This window comes from Hylobates moloch, unplaced genomic scaffold (assembly GCF_009828535.3).
Source record: "Hylobates moloch isolate HMO894 unplaced genomic scaffold, HMol_V3 SCAFFOLD_6, whole genome shotgun sequence".
NCBI classification, from domain to species: Eukaryota; Metazoa; Chordata; class Mammalia; order Primates; family Hylobatidae; genus Hylobates; species Hylobates moloch.
In genome coordinates, this window is record NW_026652281.1 from 15,365,573 (window position 1) to 15,386,590 (window position 21,018).

Here is a 21,018-nt window from a genome sequence, read left to right on the forward strand (position 1 = left end):
ACTGTGTGAGCAGACACTGCTGTTTTGCCAAGAGGTGGCCAATCTCTGCAGTAACCTGGGCAGATGTGACCTGGGCCCCATGGGAACTGGGGTTCAGTACTAGGGGACACCTACATTACACCCGATTCCTTATTGGAGTAGAAAACAGTCCTGTGTTCTCAAAGGGAAAGAAAGAATAACTGTATCTGGACTTTGGATTGGAGGGGAAAATGTTCCTATTAGAATGTTTTCCCACTAACAGTCCTTTACTGAGATAGTTTACAATACACAAATCTGAAGTGTACAGCTTGGTGACCAACACTCATATCAAGATACAGAACATTGTCCTCACCCCCAATGGTTCCCAGTCCCTTTTCCCCAGCCCTTCAGCACCCAGAGGACACTACTCTCTTGGCTTCTGTCATCGTAGTTTTGCCTATTCTTGAACTTCATTGAAGTGGAATCGTGCAGCATGGCCTGTTTTATGTCTGGCTTACTTTGCTCAACTTAATGTTGTTGACATTGATCCACATTGCTGCATGTGTCAGTAGGTCCACTGTATGAATACAACACAGTTTGTTTATTCATTGTCCTGTTGATAGATATTTGCATCCTTTCCAGTTTTTGGCCATTATGAGCAAACCTGGACACATATGTTCATAAAAAGACTTGTATGTTAATTTCTGCACCTGAGGAGCAGAATTCCTCTGTCATCACATAGATGTATTTTTAACTTGAGAAATTGTCCAAAAGTTTGTGCACAGTGGTTGTGCCATTTACCCTGTCACTAGCAATGTTTCAGAGCACTGGTTGCTCTGTATCCACTCCAAAACTTGGTATTGCTAGTCCTTTCAACTTTAGCCACTGTGATGTGAGTGTCCTAGTATCTCACTCTGGGTTTTTTTTTTTTTTTTTGAGACGGAGTCTTGCTCTGTCACCCAGGCTGGAGTGCAGTGGCTGGATCTTGGCTCACTGCAAGCTCCGCCTCCTGGGTTCACGCCATTCTCCTGCCTCAGCCTCCGGAGTAGCTGGGACTATAGGCGCCCGCCACCATGCCCGGCTAAATTTTTGTATTTTTAGTAGAGACGGTGTTTCAGCGTGTTAGCCAGGATGATCTTGATCTGCTGACCTCGTGATCTGCCTGCCTCGGCCTCCCAAAGTGCTGGGATTACAGGCGTGAGCCACCGCGCCCGGCCGTCTCACTGTGGTTTTAATTTGCATTTCCATGTTCATGATGAATGATGTCGAGCAGCTTCTGTGTGCATATTGACCATTTGGGTATCATTTTTTGTGATGTGCTTGTTAAGTATTTTGCCCATTTTGGGGGAACCGTATTTCTTATTTATTTCTGGTTGTTATCTATTTTGGTTGCAAATTCTTTGCTAGATGTATGTATTGATTTTCTCTTAATCTGTGGCTTGTCTTTCTCCCTCTTTAATGTTTTTCAATGAACAGATTTTCCTAATTTTGATGATGTCCAATTTATCACTTTTTAATTTTATTTATTTTATTTATTTTTTATTTTATTTTATTTTTTTTTTGAGACAGAATCTCACTCTGTTGCCCAGGCTGGAGTGCAGTACCATGATCTTGGCTCACTGCAATCTCCACTTCTCAGGTTGACGCCATTCTCCTGCCTTAGCCTCCCGAGTAGCTGGGACTACAGGCGCCCGCCACCACGCCTGGCTAAATTTTTGTATTTTTTAATAGAGACAGGGTTTCACCGTGTTAGCCAGGATGGTCTCGATTTCCTGACCTCATGATCTGCCTGCCTCGGCCTCCCAAAGTGCTGGGATTACAAGTGTGAACCACCGTGCCCAGCCTATGTATTTTATTTTTTATTTTTTGAGACGGAGTTGTGCTCTTGTTGCCCAGGCTGGAGTGCAATGGCGCAATCTCAGCTCACCACAACCTCTGCCTCCCGGGTTCAAGCGATTCTCTTGCCTCAACCTCCCAAGTAGCTGGGATTACAGGCATGCGCCACCATGCCTGGCTAATTTTGTGTTTTTAGTAGAGACGGGGTTTCTCCATGTTGGTCAGTCTGGTCTCGAACTCCCGACCTCAGGTGATCTGCCCGCCTCGGCCTCCCAAAGTGCTGGGATTACAGGCATAAGCCACTGCACCCGGCCTTGTGTTTTCTTTTAAAAGCTTTATAGAAAAATAAATAGATAAATAAATAAAAGCTTTATAGATTTAAATTCCTTATTTAAGTTCTGTGATCCATTTCAAATTAATTTTTGCACGTAATGTGAGTTAAGGGGTCAGAGTTTGTTTTATTTTGTAGAGAAAAATAGTTGTTCTAGCACCATTTATGAAAAGATTTCCTTCGTTGAATTTGTATTGATGCCTTGGTGAACATCAATAGACCATATATTTGTGGTCTTTCTTTTTTCCTTTGATCTATTTAACCTTTGTGCCAACACTACATTCATAATGTACTTTTTTTATTATTATTATACTTTAAGTTTTAGGGTACATGTGCACAATGTGCAGGTTTGTTACATATGTATCCATGTGCCATGTTGTTTTGCTGCACCCATTAACTTGTCATTTAGCATTAGGTGTATCTCCTAATGCTGTCCCTCCCCTCTCCCCCCACCCTACAACAGTCCCCGGAGTGTGATGTTCCCCTTCCTGTGTCCATGAGTTCTCATGGTTCAGTTCCCACCTATAAGTGAGAACATGCAGTGTTTGGTTTTTTGTCCTTGCGATAGTTTACTGAGAATGATGGTTTCCAGCTTCATCCATGTCCCTACAAAGGACATGAACTCATCATTTTTTATGGCTGCATAGTATTCCATGGTGTATATGTGCCACATTTTCTTAATCCAGTCTATCGTCGTTGGACATTTGGGTTGGTTCCAACTCTTTGCTGTTGTGAATAGTGCCACAATAAACATATGTGTGCATGTGTCTTTATAGCAGCATGATTTATAGTCCTTTGGGTATATACCCAGTAATGGGATGGCTGGGTCAAATGGTATTTCTAGTTCTAGATCCCTGAGGAATCACAAGCATTCTTGTACACCAATCACAGACAAACAGAGAGCCAAATCATGAGTGAACTCCCATTCACAATTGCTTCAAAGAGAATAAAATACCTAGGAATCCAACTTACAAGGGATGTGAAGGACCTCTTCAAGGAGAACTACAAACCACTGCTCAATGAAATGAAAGAGGATACAAACAAATGGAAGAACATTCCATGCTCATGGGTTGGAAGAATCAATATCGTGAAAATGGCCATACTGCCCAAGGTGTTTTATAGATTCAATGCCATCCCCATCAAGCTACCAATGACTTTCTTCACAGAATTGGAAAAAACTACTTTAAAGTTCATATGGAACCAAAAAAGAGCCCGCATCGCCAAGTCAATCCTAAGCCAAAAGAACAAAGCTGGAGGCATCACGCTACCTGACTTCAAACTATACTACAAGGCTACAGTAACCAAAACAGCATGGTACTGGTACCACAACAGAGACACAGATCAATGGAACAGAACAGAGCCCTCAGAAATAATGCCGCATGTCTACAACTATCTGATCTTTGACAAACCTGACAAAAACAAGCAATGGGGAAAGGATTCCCTATTTAATAAATGGTGCTGGGAAAACTGGCTAGCCATATGTAGAAAGTTGAAACTGGATCCCTTCCTTACACCTTATACAAAAATTAATTCAAGATGGATTAAAGACTTAATTGTTAGACCTAAAACCATTAAAATCCTACAAGAAAACCTAGGCAATACCATTCAGGACATAGGCGTGGGCAAGGACTTCATGTCTAAAACACCAAAAGCAATGGCAACAAAAGCCAAAATCGACAAATGGGATCTCATTAAACTAAAGAGCTTCTGCACAGCAAAAGAAACTACCATCAGAGTGAACAGGCAACCTACAAAATGGGAGAAAATTTTTGCAACCTACTCATCTGACAAAGGGCTAATATCCAGAGTCTACAATGAACTCAAACAAATTTACAAGAAAAAAACAAACAACCTCATCAAAAGTGGGTGAAGGACATGAACAGACACTTCTCAAAAGAAGACATTTGTGCAGCCAAAAAACATATGAAGAAATGCTCATAATCACTGGCCATCAGAGAAATGCAAATCAAAACCACAGTGAGATACCATCTCACACCAGTTAGAATGGCCATCATTAAAAAGTCAGGAAATAACAGGTGCTGGAGAGGATGTGGAGAAATAGGAGCACTTTTACACTGTTGGTGGGACTGTAAACTAGTTCAACCATTGTGGAAGTCATAATGTACTTTTATATAGTTAAGACTTTAAATCTGATAGTTGAAGTCCTCCAATTATATTCTTGTTTAGTTCAGGTTGGCTAGGTCTTTCAATAAAATTATGAAATCACCTGATTAGTTCCTACTAAAAAGCCTGCTTGTATTTTGATTGGAATTGTGTTGACTCTGTAGATCAATTTAGAGAAAATTGACGTCTTAAGAATATGGACTCTTCCAATCCACTAGCGTGGTATATTTCTCCATCGTTGTATGTCTCCTTTAATTTCTCTCAGCAACATTTTGTATTTTCATGCACATTTTCAAAAATTAAATTTATTCCTAGGTATTTGACATGTTTTATTGCTACTATATATGAGCTTTTAAAATATTTATTTTCCAAATATTTGTTTCTAATTGACAGAACTATAGTAGATATTTGTAGGTTGACCTTGTATTCAAATTCACTTATTCTAGTAGTTTATAGATTCCTTTGAATTTTGTATGTCTGTAATCATAGAAGCATTCTATGCTTCTGCAGATAAAGCGTTTTTCAGTGTTAAAAGTTTTATTGACTTCTTTTTCTGGAGTTGGCATCTTCTCATTTTGTCTTCTCCTCTTGGAATCAAGTGCTAAGAATAGCACCACTTGGAGATATGACAGGACTGCAGCCAGTGTGGATAATTATCATTTTCAACTACAGATCTCTCTCAGCCTTGTCCGCTTATCACACTGGCCTGATCGCGCCCATGAAGATCCGCACAGAGGCCCCTGGGAACCTTCGTTTATACAGTGGGAGCCCCACTCGCAGCGAGAAAGAGCAGGTCTCCATCAGCTCCTTCTACTACAAGGAGCGGGTAAGTGCCAGAGCCGCGACCTTTGATTCTTAACCCGTCTTCTGGATTCTTGTTCCTCATCTCCTGCCTGGCGCAGCAGCTAGCTTAGTAATCCCCCTGTAGCCTTTCACTTTCATAATCAGTTTGTTCAAGAAAGCCATTACTTTGTTCCTTTCAGTTGGTTTTACCTGCTATAAATTGTGTGTGTGTGTGGGTGGGCAGATGGTTCTTATGGTCCACAATCTTTACTCCCCATTTAGCCCTGTCCTTGTAATCTCCATTCACTGAGTTGATTCTCATTATTTCAGGGTAGAATACCTTAGCTTCAAGTCTTCCATGGTATTCTGATGTTTGTCAGCAAATTAAAGGATGCCTCTGAAGTCTTGGGATCTTAATATATTTGGAACTTCATAGTTGTGAGAAGTCTTAAAGTTAATGTCTAAAAGGTGTTTTGTTTTGTTTTTATACTAAGTCTACATGGAAATACTTATCTGAGTGGACCAGATGATACAAAAATCACCTGAGCTTGTCCTTATGTGCCTAGTTTCTTAAATAACTCATTGTCCCTAAAGTAGTTATCATTAAGCTGTCAGAAACCTTTGGTGCCAACAATGTAGAGAATGTTGGCAGAAAAAGCTTTCTGTTTGACAGATTGCAGGTCTGGCTTAAACAGGCTTTTAGCTGACATGATGTTTTAAACAGAGTTACCACTGAGCACTGCACAAACTCAGTCCTTAGGAATTCTTTGTTGTTATCTCTCGCTCAGTGGGAAATAATGGATTGTAATTAATATTTGTTTTTAAAAAATTGAATTATTTTAGACAAAACACCCATTTCTAGGAAGTATTAGAAGTGCCTTCAGTTCGATTGCAGTAGAATGTCCAACCTTCTTGGTTTACACTGAGAGTTGACCATCTCTGACTTTATTTTAGGGTTGTATGTGACTAAAATGAGTGGCAGCAACTGATGTTTGAGACCAGACCAGTCTTGAGCAAAACCATTTAGTTGAATAGGGAAAATAATTTTTTTTTTTTTTCTGGACACTTTCCTGTAGTCCCCTTCCTCACATCTCTGATGGAATTCTGCCCACTTGGCTAGTACAGACCTCCTTGGAACACCCACTAATCTATATCATCTCCAAGTCCTTTCCATTCAAAATTGTTAGTTCTTTATTCCCACGTTTGCAGGTAATTGGAGAGATGATTTGATAAATGGGTTGGAACTAAGACATTTTGTTGAGATGAAAGCCAGGCTCATGGTTGAGTACATGTGGGGTTTTCTTTAGTGTCAGGGCGAGGTCAAGGAGATCTTTCAGTCCAAGAGGCAGTTCTGAATTCCTCTTCGATTTGTGTCGTGTACCACCCATGCTTGGGTTCAGATTGGGCAGAATAGATCGACTAGTAATTTTCACTTTGTGTGGGTGTGTAAAGCCCACTCTAATCAAAATAACTCCAGTTCCAAGATGGGGCCTCTTTTAAGCCGGTGTCTATGTTTTTGATGGTATGGCCTTTTTTACTACAAACACCATAATTATAAAGAGGAACCAAGAGCACGTGGATAATTCTCTCATCAGATAGTATCTGCAGGGGAGTGGAGAAGAGTTGTGAAATTTCAGTTTGGGGTGGTTCCCAGTGTTCTGTTCTGCACAGAAAGTGGGCTGTTCGAGCCCCGTAACAGACATAGTAAGTGGCCTTTTATGTTTTATTTCAAATAGTGACCAAATAAAATGGGGTGATGCTTTGATTATAATTTCATATGAAACTCTTATATTGATACATATCAAATACAGAAAAGTTCACAAATCAAAGGTGTGTATAGTTCAGTGAATTAATAATCGCACAGGTCAAGAAATAGAACATTTCAAGAACCTCAGAAACCTTGGATTATTAGCTTAAATCATACGAAATTACCGATATTTGACCATTTTTGACCTAAACAAAGATTCATGTGGTTCAGCTTAATAGGTTAACAAGATAAAAATGAATAAGTTCGTCATTTTATGATGAATTTGACATAAATTTCTCTCTCCTTGAAGTTTGTTCACATCCATCCCATTTATGTAGGTGCCAAGGGGGGAATTACATAAGTGTAATATGGCCATGATATCTTATGTGGGCTACTTTGCCTCCCTTACAAAGGTCGGTAACCCTTGAGGAGCATTTTCTAATCCTCAGCTGTCTAGTTTCACATGTCAAATGATGTTGCTTTTGTTGCTTTTGTTCTGGAGATGGTTCCAGTTTACTAAATTTCTGTTTGTGTTTTGTGGTTTTGGAAATTTTTTTTTTTTTTTTTTTTTTAAGAGATGGGGCCTCACTCTGTTGCCCATTGCCCAGACTGGAGTGCAGTGGTGTGAACATGGCTCACTGCAACCTCAGACTCCTGGACTCAAGTGATCCTCCCACCTCAGCCTCCTGAGTAGCTAGAACTACAGGAGTACACCACATCACCCAGTTAATTAAAAATAAATATTTTTGTAGAGCTGGGGTCCCGCTATGTTGCCCAGGCTGGATTTCTCTGTGTTTAGGTCTTCATTTTTGGTCCACATTTTTCTCCTACATATTTTTATTCCATTTTAAATCTCTGCCCTTGAGAGCTTTAAATGAGTGAGAATAACAGAATGGAATGTAACTGTTGCCGTAAGGCATAGTAATGAGGGAAGTATAGTGGGGTTTTGGTTTTGGGGTTTTTTTTGGTCTGTGTTTTGTAGAGATGAGGTCTTGCTATGTTGCCCAGGCTGGTCTCAAACTCCTGGGCTCTAGCAGTCCTCCCACCTCAGCCTCCCAAAGTGCTGGGATTATAGTAGGCATGAGCCATCTCACCCAGCCAGTATAGTGTTTTTTTGTTTGTTTGTTTGTTTTGAGACAGTATTTTGCTCTTGTTGCCCAGGCTGGAGTGCAATGGCATGATCTCTGCTCACTGCATCCTCTGCCTCCCAGGTTCAAGCGATTCTCCTGCCTTAGCCTCCCAAGTAGCTGGGATTACAGGTGCCCAACACCATGCCTGGCTAATCATGGTTTCACCATGTTGGCCACGCTGGTCTCAAACTCCTGACCTCAGGTGATCCACCTGCCTTGGCCACTCAAAGTGTTGGGATTACAGGCGTGAGCCACTGCGCCCGGCCCAGTGTGGTGTATTTTTGAGATAACAAAACATCTCTATAGAGCGATTTAGAGATTATTGTTTGTTTCTCTTGTGGCTTTATGTGTTTTTAACGTGCCCTACTTAGGTTATATTGTTATGTTCACCCAAATATTCTCTAGATGGAATGCCAAGGTTTGCTCCTAAAAATTTTAAAACGTGTGACGCCTCAAAAGCCATCAAATTGCTAACATTCATTTGACAAGTGAACCAACTCTTAATAGCTGATGAAATGTTGTTCATTCCTAGGGTAGATCAGAAGGCCCAGAACTTAGGATAAGCTTTAGGTATTGCCTTGCCTACATTTAAACATTGTTGCAACCTCCCACTCTTGCTTTAGTTTATGTTACTAAAATAGCTCTGATGTAAATAACTAGAGAGATCTTTAAGTTAATAGAATACTTTCTGATCTCCAGAAACAGATACTCATATTGTTAGCAAGGGTGCTTTCAAGAAGGTCCCTCCTCAGCGTTAGCCCCTTCCTTCCCCTCGTTTCTCCAGGGTTCCCATTTCCCCATGGTGTCACTCTGAAGATAGTCCTACAGGCCCAGTGTCAAGACACCCAATTCCCTCATCACCCCCCAACCACATACCAGAAAAAATTTGGTATTGAGCCTATTCAAGAATGTCTTCTTTTTAGGAATGAGTATGTGCTCTCACTGTATGTTCTCCTTCTTACCTGCTACAGGGGAAAACAGGCTTTTGCCTATTTCTCCACTTGCACAATGATCTTAGTGTGTGTTAGTGTTCCTCAAACCTATTTGTAGTTCCTTTGTCAGAACTGTGTTGATGTCAGCCTCCATATACCTTGAAATGTGACTAAAAGAACAATGAAATTGAAGCTGTGTTTGGAGTGTGATGGGGTGGGAGGGAGGTGAGGGAAGCCGAATTCCGCTGTGCTTAGGTTCAGATTTTTCAGTCGTTCCAATCCCAGCTTTACAGTGTATTATGGTACATTTGAATCCATCAGATGTGTGGGAAGCTTTCATTTTATTCTATATTTTTCCCTTTTAATTTTCTTGGTGTTTTTCTTCCCTCCTCCTGGGTGTAACGTTTTCATGCACAGATGTCTCCTCGCTCTGCCCGGCGGCGTTGGTCCATACAAGCAATTAACGACTTCCCGGTACTGTGCGCTGTGCAAATGCTCTCCTTAACTAATCCTGTCTCTACCCAAGGCCCAAGAATAAAATGCCACCTGCCTGGCTTTGAGGAACCTGAAATGACAGGCTAGCTGTTTTCAGGACCAGCAACAGTCAATTTTTTGCTTGGGGGAGTTCAGGCACCAAGGGCTGTCTCCTTGTCCAATCACATAGTTTCAAATGGCTAATATTGTCAGGGATCCTGAATGAACTCTTTTTGCAAAGGAAACTTAATACTGGGTTTCTTGGAAAGAACCCTGATTGTAAGCCGTTAGCTCACCCAATTTCACTTGGAGCATTTGTGTAATTTTTTGGAGCTTTCAAAAGCCTACCTTTGGCATGGGGGGAGCAGAGGAAGATATAAGAGGCTTCCACTGTTTTGTCTCTGCTTTTACAGTCCTGGTCTAGTTCACAGAGGGAGGTGCCCACCTGCTTCATTGGCATAACACGGAAGCTAGTTTTTATCCTTTGGGAAGTTTCTGAAACAAATTTTTTTCCTTACCATCAATATTTTCCGTAGACAGTAAAACCTCCGCTGTGGACATCCTCTCTTCCATGTCTTTCCTTCTTACTCACTCCTATTGGCCATTTCCCCTCTTCTGTCTTCCTCTCCCATCCCTTCATGTTTCAGTAGTGCCAAGGTGACCTCACACTGTGCAAGGCAGCCGTGAGGCTTTGTATAAATTTCATTTGGTATAAAGAATATTCAGGGGAATCATCCTATAGCCTTGTCATAGAAAACCAGTTGGAATCAGAAGCCCCGATTAGCAAGTACCACTGCTGCCAACAGCTTGTAGGTGGAGCCACCAACGGGGCCACCTTCCAAAAGCCTGTCCCAGCCAACCCGACTGCTGAATTTCCACTGATTGTCCAAAAGTCCCTGCTCCCGCTGCTATTTAAATAGGGACTCATTTAGACTCTCTGCCCGCTCTGTGGATTATGCATTGCTAATGGGGTTTCTGCGAAGCAGTTGGTGGCTTATTCTTGGGCTGTTTTTACATTCAACCCATTTATTGGCATCAATGTTGCCTCTGATTGTAGCAGTAACACTGGTGGTACAGTCGCAAGCTGGCTATTGGTTGTCATTCAGTGCTATTTGCACCAATGCCTCCCTCCTGCCCCCCAACCCCCACCCCACTCCGTTCTTCCTTGTCCTCTTTGCCATAACTCTATGAACACCTTCTTGGTTTGTTCAGAGGGACAGTCTGGTGCTCATCATGTAATAATCTGTCTGTCTTGCTTTGTCTCTCTTCCCTCAATTTCTTCTCATGAAATCTGTGGGGACAGGACATTTTCTATTGATGGAGCATTGAAAGGATCAAATCCTTTGCCTCCCAGAGGTACTAACTTTACTGCATAGAGAGGTATCCATATTTAAGCCCGTCAGAGTGGGACTGGAGCAATGCAGGAGGTCCAGGGGCTTTTAGACCATGGCGCCCTTCCCCAGTGCAGAAAGATTAACCACACGTTAGCCTCATGGGTCAGTATGCTTTGGAACCAGAGGATCCTAAAAGAAATCCGTATGTTATTACCTGGCAGTTGCAGAGACAAGAGAGACTCCGAACATTGCCAGCAAGATATTAAGGGGAAAATTTCTTAGGAGAGATGTGGATGGAACATGAGTGGCTCTTATTGCCAGAGCACTGGGGAAAATACCCTGAAAAGATGTCCATCTACTCATTACCTAGCAGCAAGGGCCTAAGACCCCAACTAGTATCTGATCTGATTTGAGATTTCGCCTCTCCATCTAGACAGGCTTGTTAAATTAGAATCCCCAGAGTAATTGGCCAGTAGGCAGGATTACCAAGTGACCCCTGAAGCCTGAAGGGGAGATACTTATGTTTAAAAACCACTAACCAACACATTATAAAAAACCGACAGTAACAGTATTTTGCAGCCCCTTAAAGATTTTTGACAATGTTTTGCAGTTATTTCTTGCTGGATTAAAAAAATTTACAGCACTGTCCCATAATTGCTTTTACAGTTTGGTTCCAGGTAGCAACTCTAATTAGGGTGATCCTTTGTTGGGGAACCTCCTTCATGGCAGGCTTAAAGGCAGCTGAGTGAGGTTTCATAAAGCACCTCCTACCCATCCAGTACGGATCAAACAGAAATACCTAGAAGCCTGGTGTCTCAAGAAGTCCCAGGAAATACAGACTGTGATTTTCATAATTCATTGAAGAATCATTGCAAAAAGTTGCAAAGACCACTCTCTATATTTGCATCAAGTATGGATGGGTCACGTAGGTTTGTTTCTACTGATCTTTGTAACCCAAAGCTGCAAATGGGGAAAGAGTCCCTAAGACATCTCTTTGGACTCTTAGTTTTCTTCTGTCTGAATGTCCCTAATCCTAACAAACCCCAAAGCCTGAACAGTGTGAGGTGCCCAGTCTGAAATGCAGCATCTTGGTCTGAATCTGGCCTGCCCCGCTATGAAGCCATGTAGCTGCAGGAACTGCAGATCTTCAGTAGACGCTCGGGCTGAGCAGAACAGAGTCACGATGCTGACAGAAAGTGACTAAAGAAGTGAGTCATCGTAGAAGGGTGGAGCTGGACAGGCATTGCTGGAGTCCAGTGCTAATCTCCTTCATGCAAAAATGGATCCATTAAAAAATGGACCAAGCAATTTCCATATTAACAGGGAGCTTAGAATTTATTATTTTTTAATATAAAATTATATACTGAAACTCAAGTTAACAAGAATGAGCTTCGCAGCCTGACAGGCCTGTGTTCAAATCTCAGCGCTGATGGCTGTGACCTAGAGTAAGCCTCATGTCCTCATTTGTAAAGTAGAGGTAGTATCCCTCGTCACAGAGCTGTCATAAGTGAGGCTTATACTAGCACAGAGTGAGCAATCCAGGAGCAGGAGCTGATACTGTAAGTCCTCCGTCAAACATTTGTATACTTGGACTTGTGTCATTTGTCAATTTCAAATGAGCTAGTCTGTTTTGCAAATGAGCTGCTTTGGGAATATGAATCTTAATATAATTAATAATATGCTTTTATTAGATTTGTTTTAAAGGTCAGGAGATTGTGGCTTTTTTTTTTTTTTTTTTTTTAAGGCAGGGTCTTGCTCTGTCGCCCAGGCTGGAGTGCAGTGGCGCAATCTCAGCTCACTGCAACTTCTGCCTCCTGGGTTCAAGCAATTCTCCTGCCTCAGCCTCCCAAATAGCTGGGACCACAGGCCCGCGCCACCATGCCCTGCTAATTTTTGTATATTTTGTATAGACGGGGTTTCACCATGTGGGCCAGGGCCAGGGTGGTCTCGAACTCCTGGCCTCAAGTGATCTGCCTGCCTTGGCCTCCCAAAGAGTGGGATTACAGGTGTGAGCCACTGCACTCGGCCCATGGTTATTTTTAGTGTGTTCTGTAAGCTAGTAGACCTCATCCTTCATTGAGGCCTTCAAATCAGCTGTGTAGTTAAACTGAACGATAGTGAATTGCTCAGTTGTTTAAGTGCTTCTCATTCTCTTTTTGGAATAAAGAACCAGAGTGACTGCCTGGATCGGTGTTTTAGAAGCCTTCCACCCTATCCGGAAGACCAAATTAGACGGATCATATTCCATTCTAGGTGGAATCTTTCTGGCATAGATTTTTTTTTTTTTTAAATCCAGTGCCCTGAGTCTCACTTGCGATGACCAGTTATGTGGGGCCTGTGGATGTGTTGTTTCCTGGGCTTTTTAAAGTCCTGGAAACCTGAATGAAAATCACTGTGAATGAGCTTGTGTACCTTGTAACTTCCCTGTTCTCTCGTTAAGCCCCTTGTGCTGTTCACTGTTACTGCAGGGTAGACATAGGCTAAATGACCCTCCCTAAAACAGGCCCTGCCATAGTATTTAGTGCACATGTGACTACGTCTGTCTTAGGTCAGTAACACTGCCTGGCTCCAGCCCATTCTGAGAGGTTATTTGCTCTTTAACATATCCTCCCCTTACTTACACCCATGTCAGGATGATTGTGTCCAAAAGGACAGCACTTTTAAGTGCATGCACGTAATTTTTTAGAAAACCAGGGCAAGTAGGAATGGAAGGGCTACCCCATAATAATTGATAAAGCTTCCCCTTGTATTGCAGAATAATGACTTGGGTATGGATAAATGGTAAATAGTCACTGAACTGCTTCTTAAGATCAAATGGGGCCGGGCACGGTGGCTCACGCCTGTAATCTTAGCATTTTGGGAGGCCAAGGTGGGTGAATCACTTGAGGTCAGGAGTTCAAGACCAACCTGGCCAATATGGTGAAACCCTGTCTCTACTAAAAATACAAAAATTAGCTGAGCATCGTGGTGCATGCCTGTAATCCCAGCTACTCGGGAAGCTGAGGCAGGAGAATCACTTGAACTCCGGAGGCGGAGGTTGCAGTGAGCCGAGATCGCGCCACTGCATTCCAACCTCAGCAACAGAGCGAGACTCTGTCTCAAAAGAAAAAAACAAAGAAAGATCAAACAGGTTAAAGTTCCAAATTGATAGTGTAACATGCATTTACAAATGATGATAAACAGTTCACAGATACTTCAGCTAAACTTCTTCATTTACCTGCCCTGAACTAACTCCACATGTCCTGAATTTAGTAGGTTCCAAGACACATGATAACCCTATAGGAAGTTACATGCATTGGACAACTTTGGGGATTAAATGGGATATCAGTGGTCAGAAACCCCTGACTTTAGACCAAGACTAATGTATGGAAAAATGATTGTATAAAAATCACTTACAGAAAATGAATTTATTTGCGAGTAATCTAAATAATGATCCGATTTAAATTCCTGAGAGCTTATATACATTCATAATAATTCCATGTCTCTAGAGTACACTTTTCCATTTAATTTGCACCCCTACCTCTTCATTGTACGCTCATTAATCTTGTGAGATTGGAACAACAGAGGTCATGATTGGCCATAAGTTGTCAGTGAGCAAACAAAGAGGGATATGCCTTAGACTAAATTAATAACAAATAAAAACTTGCCCAGGGTCCTGCTGAGCCAGTACATGTAGTAGTAAGATCTGGAAATCTTGGTTTTCTGATTCCAAATTGGAGGCCTTTTTACTAGCTCCTTTTGCCTTTTTTTGTTAATAACTATGTCGCTCCTTCCTTAGTTGAATCACTTTGGTGACCCCCTTTTTAACTTCTGGCAATAAAATGGAATCCTGCTCCTTGGCTTGTCATTTTAAAGATTCCAGATGGGGCTGTGCTCTGATAATTCAAGTTTTCCAGGACATCTGTCATTTCACACATACAGGCTCCTCACACATGTAGCCACCCATAGGTAAGCCTGGGGAAATGGGATACTTGCCCACAATCTTCCATGTCCATTACCCAAGCCCCTCGAATCAGGTATTTTTGACATTGATCACTTTTAGAAATAATTCAAGTCTGCCAGAAAAAGGGGGTAATTCTCCTTAAGCTGCAAAGTTGCTCTGTCTTCCTACTATAGATTAAGGTTTGCAGAGCCCACACTGGTATGTCTGAAATAAATTTTCAACAAACGCTGTTCAAACTGCCTAAGGAAAAAAATTTTGATGAGTTTCAGGCAGGAATTTTGAACCTAGGACTCCCACATTTTTGTGGCCTTTACTAACTTATTTACTTGCTGTTTTCAAATTCATTAATTAATGTATTAATCCTAGCTTCCTGATATGTGTTTTTGAGCACCTGCAGAATGTGTCTAGCCTGGCAGTAGGTGCTTATTTTCCTGTTAGGGTTTTTGGATCAAGAGCTCATCCTTTTATTTCCTACAGATGCTGATTCCCATAATTGTGGGCATGATGTAATTTTTAAAAAGTGCAAATTACCAATGACCCCAATATGATGAGCTCTGCAATTGTTGGTTTCCACTTGTCAAAGTCCCCATTAGTTACATCCTGTCATCTACCCCTAGAAATCAAGACGATGGAAAAGCAAGCGTGAGGGATCGGACTCTGGCAATCGACAGATCAAGGCTGCTGGGAAAGTCATCATCCAGGATGTTGCTTGCCTCCTGCCTGTTCACAAATCACTGGGAGAACTGTACATGTAAGTACAAAATTTCAAGTCTGCTGCACTCATCATTTAGCCAGGATTAGCAAACCTTTTTTTTTTTGAGTGTGGGAGTCCTTTCTTCAAAAGCAGTTTTAGGAGAAGCCCAATGTATTAGCTTTCTGTTGCTGTGGACAAATTCCCACAAACTTAGCAGCTTCCAACAACATTCATTTCTTATCTTCCAGTTTTTGTGGGTCGCGAGTCTGGACACAGCTTTTCTGTGTCCTTGCTTAGGGTCTCAGCAGGCTGAAATGGTGTTGGCCAGGCGGTGGTCTCATCCGATGCACAGACTCCTCTTCCAAGCTTGTTCAGGTTTTCAGCAGAATTCAGACCCTTGCAGCTGTAGAACTCATCTGTAAATTTCGTCTTGAGACCAGCAGGAATGGCTCACATGTGCTTTACCTTCCCTCTGAGGCCTCACCTGATGAGGTCAGCCCCACCCAGGATAGTCTCTCTGTAGGTGACTTCAAAGTCAATTGCTTAATAACATAATCACAGAAGTGATATCCCATCAATATTCACTGGTGTCACCCACATTCAAAGGGGGTGGAGTATTGTACAAGGCATGCTACTTTACAAAGCAGAAGAGCTATTATACAAAGCAGAGCTGCTTTTGTTTGGACGGAAGTGAGAGGTGAATAATTGGCATGCAGAGGCCGCCTGTAGTTCCCCTGCTTCTTCCTAAACTCAAACTCATAACAGAAAGTGTTTCCTTTGTAGTCTATACACAGCACACTACTCTTTCTGTTAGGAACCATAGTCAGTGTCGCATGTATTTCAATTCATTTTTATTCAACCCTCGAGGCTTGGGAACTCCATAGAAAAGCTGATTGGTAAATTGGTATTTGAGTATGGCCTCCCCTCCTGACTTTAAAGAGGCAATTTCAAGTTCTCCAGGCTGGAACCCACAGATGTATTAGAATCAGCTCTAGTTAAGCCTTTCCTCTGAGTCAGACAGAAAGGGGGCCCAAGGCCAACACGGAATAAAACATTTTGAGTGGCAACCAAAGAGGCAGGTTCTCGTCTGTTTGTTAAACTGGGAATTGTTGATTTGGTAATGCTTTTAAAAAAATTTCAGATTGAATGTGAATGATATTCAGGAAACGTGTCAGAAGAATGCCGCCTCTGCCTTGCTTGTTGGAAGAAAGGATCTTGTCCAGGTATTGTCCATCCCTTTTGGTGGAGATTTGGATTTTTCTTCAGGAGCAAATTGTTTTTACTTTGTCATTGGCAGTTAATGACATTTTCAAAGTGTGTGTCTTAATTTGGAATTCATTTTCCATTTTCTTTGCCAGTCTGTAGGGTTAGAGTGGCTTTCCAAATGCTGGAAATTTTTTCTTCCTGGTGCTTAGTTGGGAAGGTCCTAAAGCATTGATGAATTTTTTTTTTATTATACATCTCTCTTCTGTTCCAGTATCACAGTGATTGCTGTGTAGCTAAACTTGCATGTCTATTTCTTTGTCATTTGCACCTTCTTTCTAAAAAGCTTCGTTTTATGAAATATTTACCAAAGTGTTCCTTTAGATAGAGATGTTCAGTTTTAAAATATGATTTAACATGACAGATACTTAATTTTTCTTCATCTTTGCAGCAACATATCAGTGTATTATAACAAACTATCTCTGTATTTTTTTAAATGGCTTTACTGAGATATAGCCCATCTACCATGCACTTTGCCCATTTAAAATACACCATTCAGTGGTTTGGTTTTGTTTTTGTTTTTTGTGATGGAGTCTCACTCTGTCGCTCAGGCTAGAGTGCAATGGCACGATCTCGGCTCACTGCAACCTCCACCTCCCGGGTTCAAGCGATTCTCCTGCCTCAGCCTCCCGAGTAGCTGGGATTATAGATGCATGCCACCAAGCCCGGCTAATTTTTGTACTTTTTAGTAGAGATGGGGTTTCACCATGTTGGCCAGGCTAGTCTTGAACTCCTGGCCTCAAGTGATCCTTCTGCCTTGGCCTCCCAAAGTGTTGGGATTACAGGTGTGAGGCACCATACCCAGCCTTTTTGTTCTTTATGCTCATGTTGAAGATATGTTTACTGTTTTGCAAAGAGTTGCAGAAGTAAATGCAAGAGTCACTATTTCTGTTGAAGGCATTCAGGAAATGTGTATTATCAGTGAGGAAATAACACGCCTAAATTGTCAGCCAGGGTAGTAAACATCTTATCTCATCCCAGAAAGTCATTAACTTCCTCTAGTTCTGATTCACTAGGTTATTGATTATAGAGATGAATGTGAACTTCAAGTTTCTCTTTTTCGGCAATACCTTCTGTATATTTTTCAAGTATGTTGGTGCCACATGATTTAATTGATTTTGCATGCCTAATGCTTCTTGACCTGTTTCTCAGTATCTTTGTTTGCTTATTCTTTCTCCTTAGATTGTAAACTCCTTGGTTCAAAGTCCATATCTTCTTTCTTTTGAGCATCTCAGAGTCTAGTATAATGTTTTCCAGTTAATGGGCATACAATGATGTGCTGCTACTAAGAAAGGTTTTCCAGAAAATAGTATGTGATTTTTTTTTTTTTTTTTTTTTTTTTTTTTTTTTTTTGTTGAGATGGGAGTCTCGCTCTGTCGCCCAGGCTAGAGTGCAGTGGCGTGATCTCGGCTCACTGCAACCTCCGCCTCCCAGGTTCAAGCGATTCTTCTGCCTCGGCCTCCCAAGTAGCTGCAACTACAGGCATGTGCCACCACGCCCAGCTACTTTTTGTATTTTTAGTAGAGACGGGGTTTTACCATATTGGCCAGGCTGGTCTCGAACTCCTGACCTGGTGATTTGCCCACCTCAGCCTCCCAAAGTGCTGGGATTACAGGCGTGAGCCACGGGGCCCACCGTATTTGATTTTTAAAGGTATTGAGGGGGTGCGGGCTTTGCTTATGACGTGATGGGTTTAGCCTGTGCCTTGGACTTAATAGACACTTAGAGGCTATGGGTTTCTGCTCGATGGCTCCAGGCCCCATGAGATTTCAACTCGGGAGGTATTCCTCAGATTTGATGTCAACAAAAAGAAAGCCAAATCCATTTTGTCTTGGCCTATTGTTATTATTCTTACTTTTTAGCTTCAGAGAGGATACTGAAGCTTTTATAATGAAGGCAACAAAATCTTTCGTTATTTAGGTGAGGAAGGACATTTCTTAAATATGTTACAGACTGCCTTTTTTTCCTCCCTGCCAACCCAACTTACTGATGAAACAGCATTTTAAAAAGTCATGTGAGGCCGGGCGTGGTGGCTCACACCTGTAATCCCAGCACTTTTTGGGGCTGAGGCAGGTGTATCACTTGAGTCTAGGAGTTCCAGACCAGCCTGGCCAACATGGCAAAACCCCATCTCTACTGAAAATATAAAAAGTAGCCAGGTGTGGTGGTACACGCCTACGCTAGATACTCGGGAGGCTGAGGCAGGAGGATGGCTTGAACTCAGGAGGCAGAGGTGGCAGTGAGCTGTGATTGTGCCACGGCACTCCAGCCTGGGCGACAGAGCGAGACTCTGTCTCAAAAAAGTAAAGTAAAATAAAAAGTCATATGAGTTAGTGGTTAAGTAGATGACCCGTTGAAATTATTACACTGTGTCATTTCTCTGAAGTTTGCTTAATGAAAAGTTTTTAAGCCTAGTGTTTCTCCAACTTTTAGAGTGCACATAACTCCCCTAAAGAGTTGGTTAAAATATGAACGGTGATTCAGTAGATCTAAGTAGGGCCTAAACTTATGCATTTCAATAAGGTTCCAGCTTTTGCAGCCCCTAGAGTAGCAAGGCATCAGGTTTTATATGGAAGACAGGTGGGATTGCTTCATGGTTTCGGTTCTTGTCCTTGCCAGTTTGAGTTTGTATTTCTCTTTGATCTGTCCAGGTTTGGTCGCTGGCTACGGTAGCTACAGATCTTTGCCTTGGTCCGAAATCTGACCCAGATTTGGAAACACCCTGGGCTCGACATCCATTTGGGCGGCAGCTGCTGGAGTCCCTGTAGGTTTTCAGAGCTAAAAGTGAGAAAAATGAGTGATGTCCATTTTTGGTCCGTAAACACTTGAAATGTCACCACCTAAGAGAAAGGTGCAGAGGCCCAAGGAGTGAAAGGAAGGAGTAGGATCTTTCCTTTCAGTGCTGAAATAATTTCTGTGCAGAACAAACTTCTTATAGCAGGCAGAATTATACAATACTTGTCATTTATAAAAAGGATTTGAGACCCTTGAGACTCATGTATCCTTTAGAGATTCATGCTTTAGTCCATAAATCACATCAGTCTGAACACAGGAGTTTGAGCTCGTGAGATGGTAAGTTTCCTCTTGAAAGCTCTAGGGTCTCACCCTTGAGAATGGATTAGAGAACTGCATGTTGGTGTTCATGTTTGCCAGAGACCACGACGCTTTCACCCTGTTAGGCAATTCGAGAAAACATTGCCTTTGTGTTCAGTTTATTGCACTGACATATGGAAAACTGGGATATACTCTACAAAATAATTTAACACCAAGTGAAACCACTTGAATCTCCATAATTTGGAGGCTCAGGGCCTGGGGAGAGAAACGCTCCTGCCTTCAAGTTGAGGTTTGTTTTATTTATGCGTTAAGGCCGCCCCTGGGACACATGTTCATGCTTCCGTTTCCTTGTCGCTAATACAGGGGTGATAAGGTTTGCTCTGCCTACTTCGTGTAAGACTCAAATAAGATAGTGAGTGTGAAAACACAAATATTAGACATTGAGTGATAGGAAGACAGTAATATTATTCATTCTTAAAGGCAAAGCCCCTGTGATTCCTTACTCACATTCTAGCGTAATCTTCCTGAAAGGACAAAGGGGATATGAGTAAAGGATAGAAACACTCCTTGTTGTTCTTACCTAATAGCTCATCTTCATAGCTGCACCTCCAGAGTCGATTGCCTGCTAGCATACTGTGGCGGTCCAGTGTCCTCTGAGCTCCTTCATGTAGCTTTAGGTTATATAAATAACGTGTGGGAATCCCCCAAAAGCAGTGTGATTCTTCCTTGGAGCTGGGAAGACAGACAGAGCATGTATTGGCTCGCTCAGATGTCAGGTTAGTCCACTTAGTTCTTGGAGAAGCCACATTCATGTTTAAACCCATGCCTGAAAGTTAGCCAGAGGCTTTGAGATGCGTTCTCTAGATCATTTGTAATACATCGATGCCTTATATTCCAAAACAAGTTTAGGCAAACTCAAAGTAGGTCAAACCGCTGGATCTGTAGAAAGCCCCATTTCCTGATGGGTTTTTGAGGCAGAATCAAGAATCCTCCCGTCCCACCCCTGTGGCGGTGACACGCCATGACTGTGACCGCTTTCCTCCTCAATCCTTCCTCCTGACTTGTTTTCTGTCCTCTCATCTTGTCCTCAGGTTGGCTCACTATTGTCGGCTGCGGGATGTTCAGACACTGGCGATGCTCTGTAGCGTGTTTGAAGCGCAGTCTCGGCCTCAGGGGATACCAAACCCCTTTGGGCCTTTTCCCAACCGTTCTTCTAATCTTGTGGTGTCCCATAGTCGATATGTAAGTTTGTCCTTTTCTGGTTTTGTCTCTTTTTTTTTTTTTGAGACAGAGTTTTATTTTGTTGCCCAGGCTGGAGTGCAGTGGCACGATCTCAGCTCACTGCAACCTCCGCCTCCTGGGTTCAAGCAATTCTCGTGCCTCAGCCTCCTGAATAGCTGGGATTACAGGCATGC

General features: G+C 42.1%; 1 protein-coding gene across 4 annotated transcripts in view; it reads left to right on the top strand.

Annotated features, from left to right (window-relative positions):
* WDR59 (WD repeat domain 59) overlaps positions 1-21,018 on the top strand; it is a 115,817-nt gene that overhangs the window by 77,273 nt on the left and 17,526 nt on the right. For all 4 annotated transcript variants that reach the window (XM_058440494.1, XM_032156430.2, XM_058440495.1 and 1 more), the window contains 5 exons: positions 4,922-5,075; positions 15,210-15,343; positions 16,428-16,509; positions 19,201-19,313; positions 20,695-20,845. In XM_058440494.1, the coding sequence (XP_058296477.1) occupies positions 4,922-5,075; positions 15,210-15,343; positions 16,428-16,509; positions 19,201-19,313; positions 20,695-20,845 (634 nt within the window). The remainder of the gene's footprint in view (positions 1-4,921; positions 5,076-15,209; positions 15,344-16,427; positions 16,510-19,200; positions 19,314-20,694; positions 20,846-21,018) is intronic.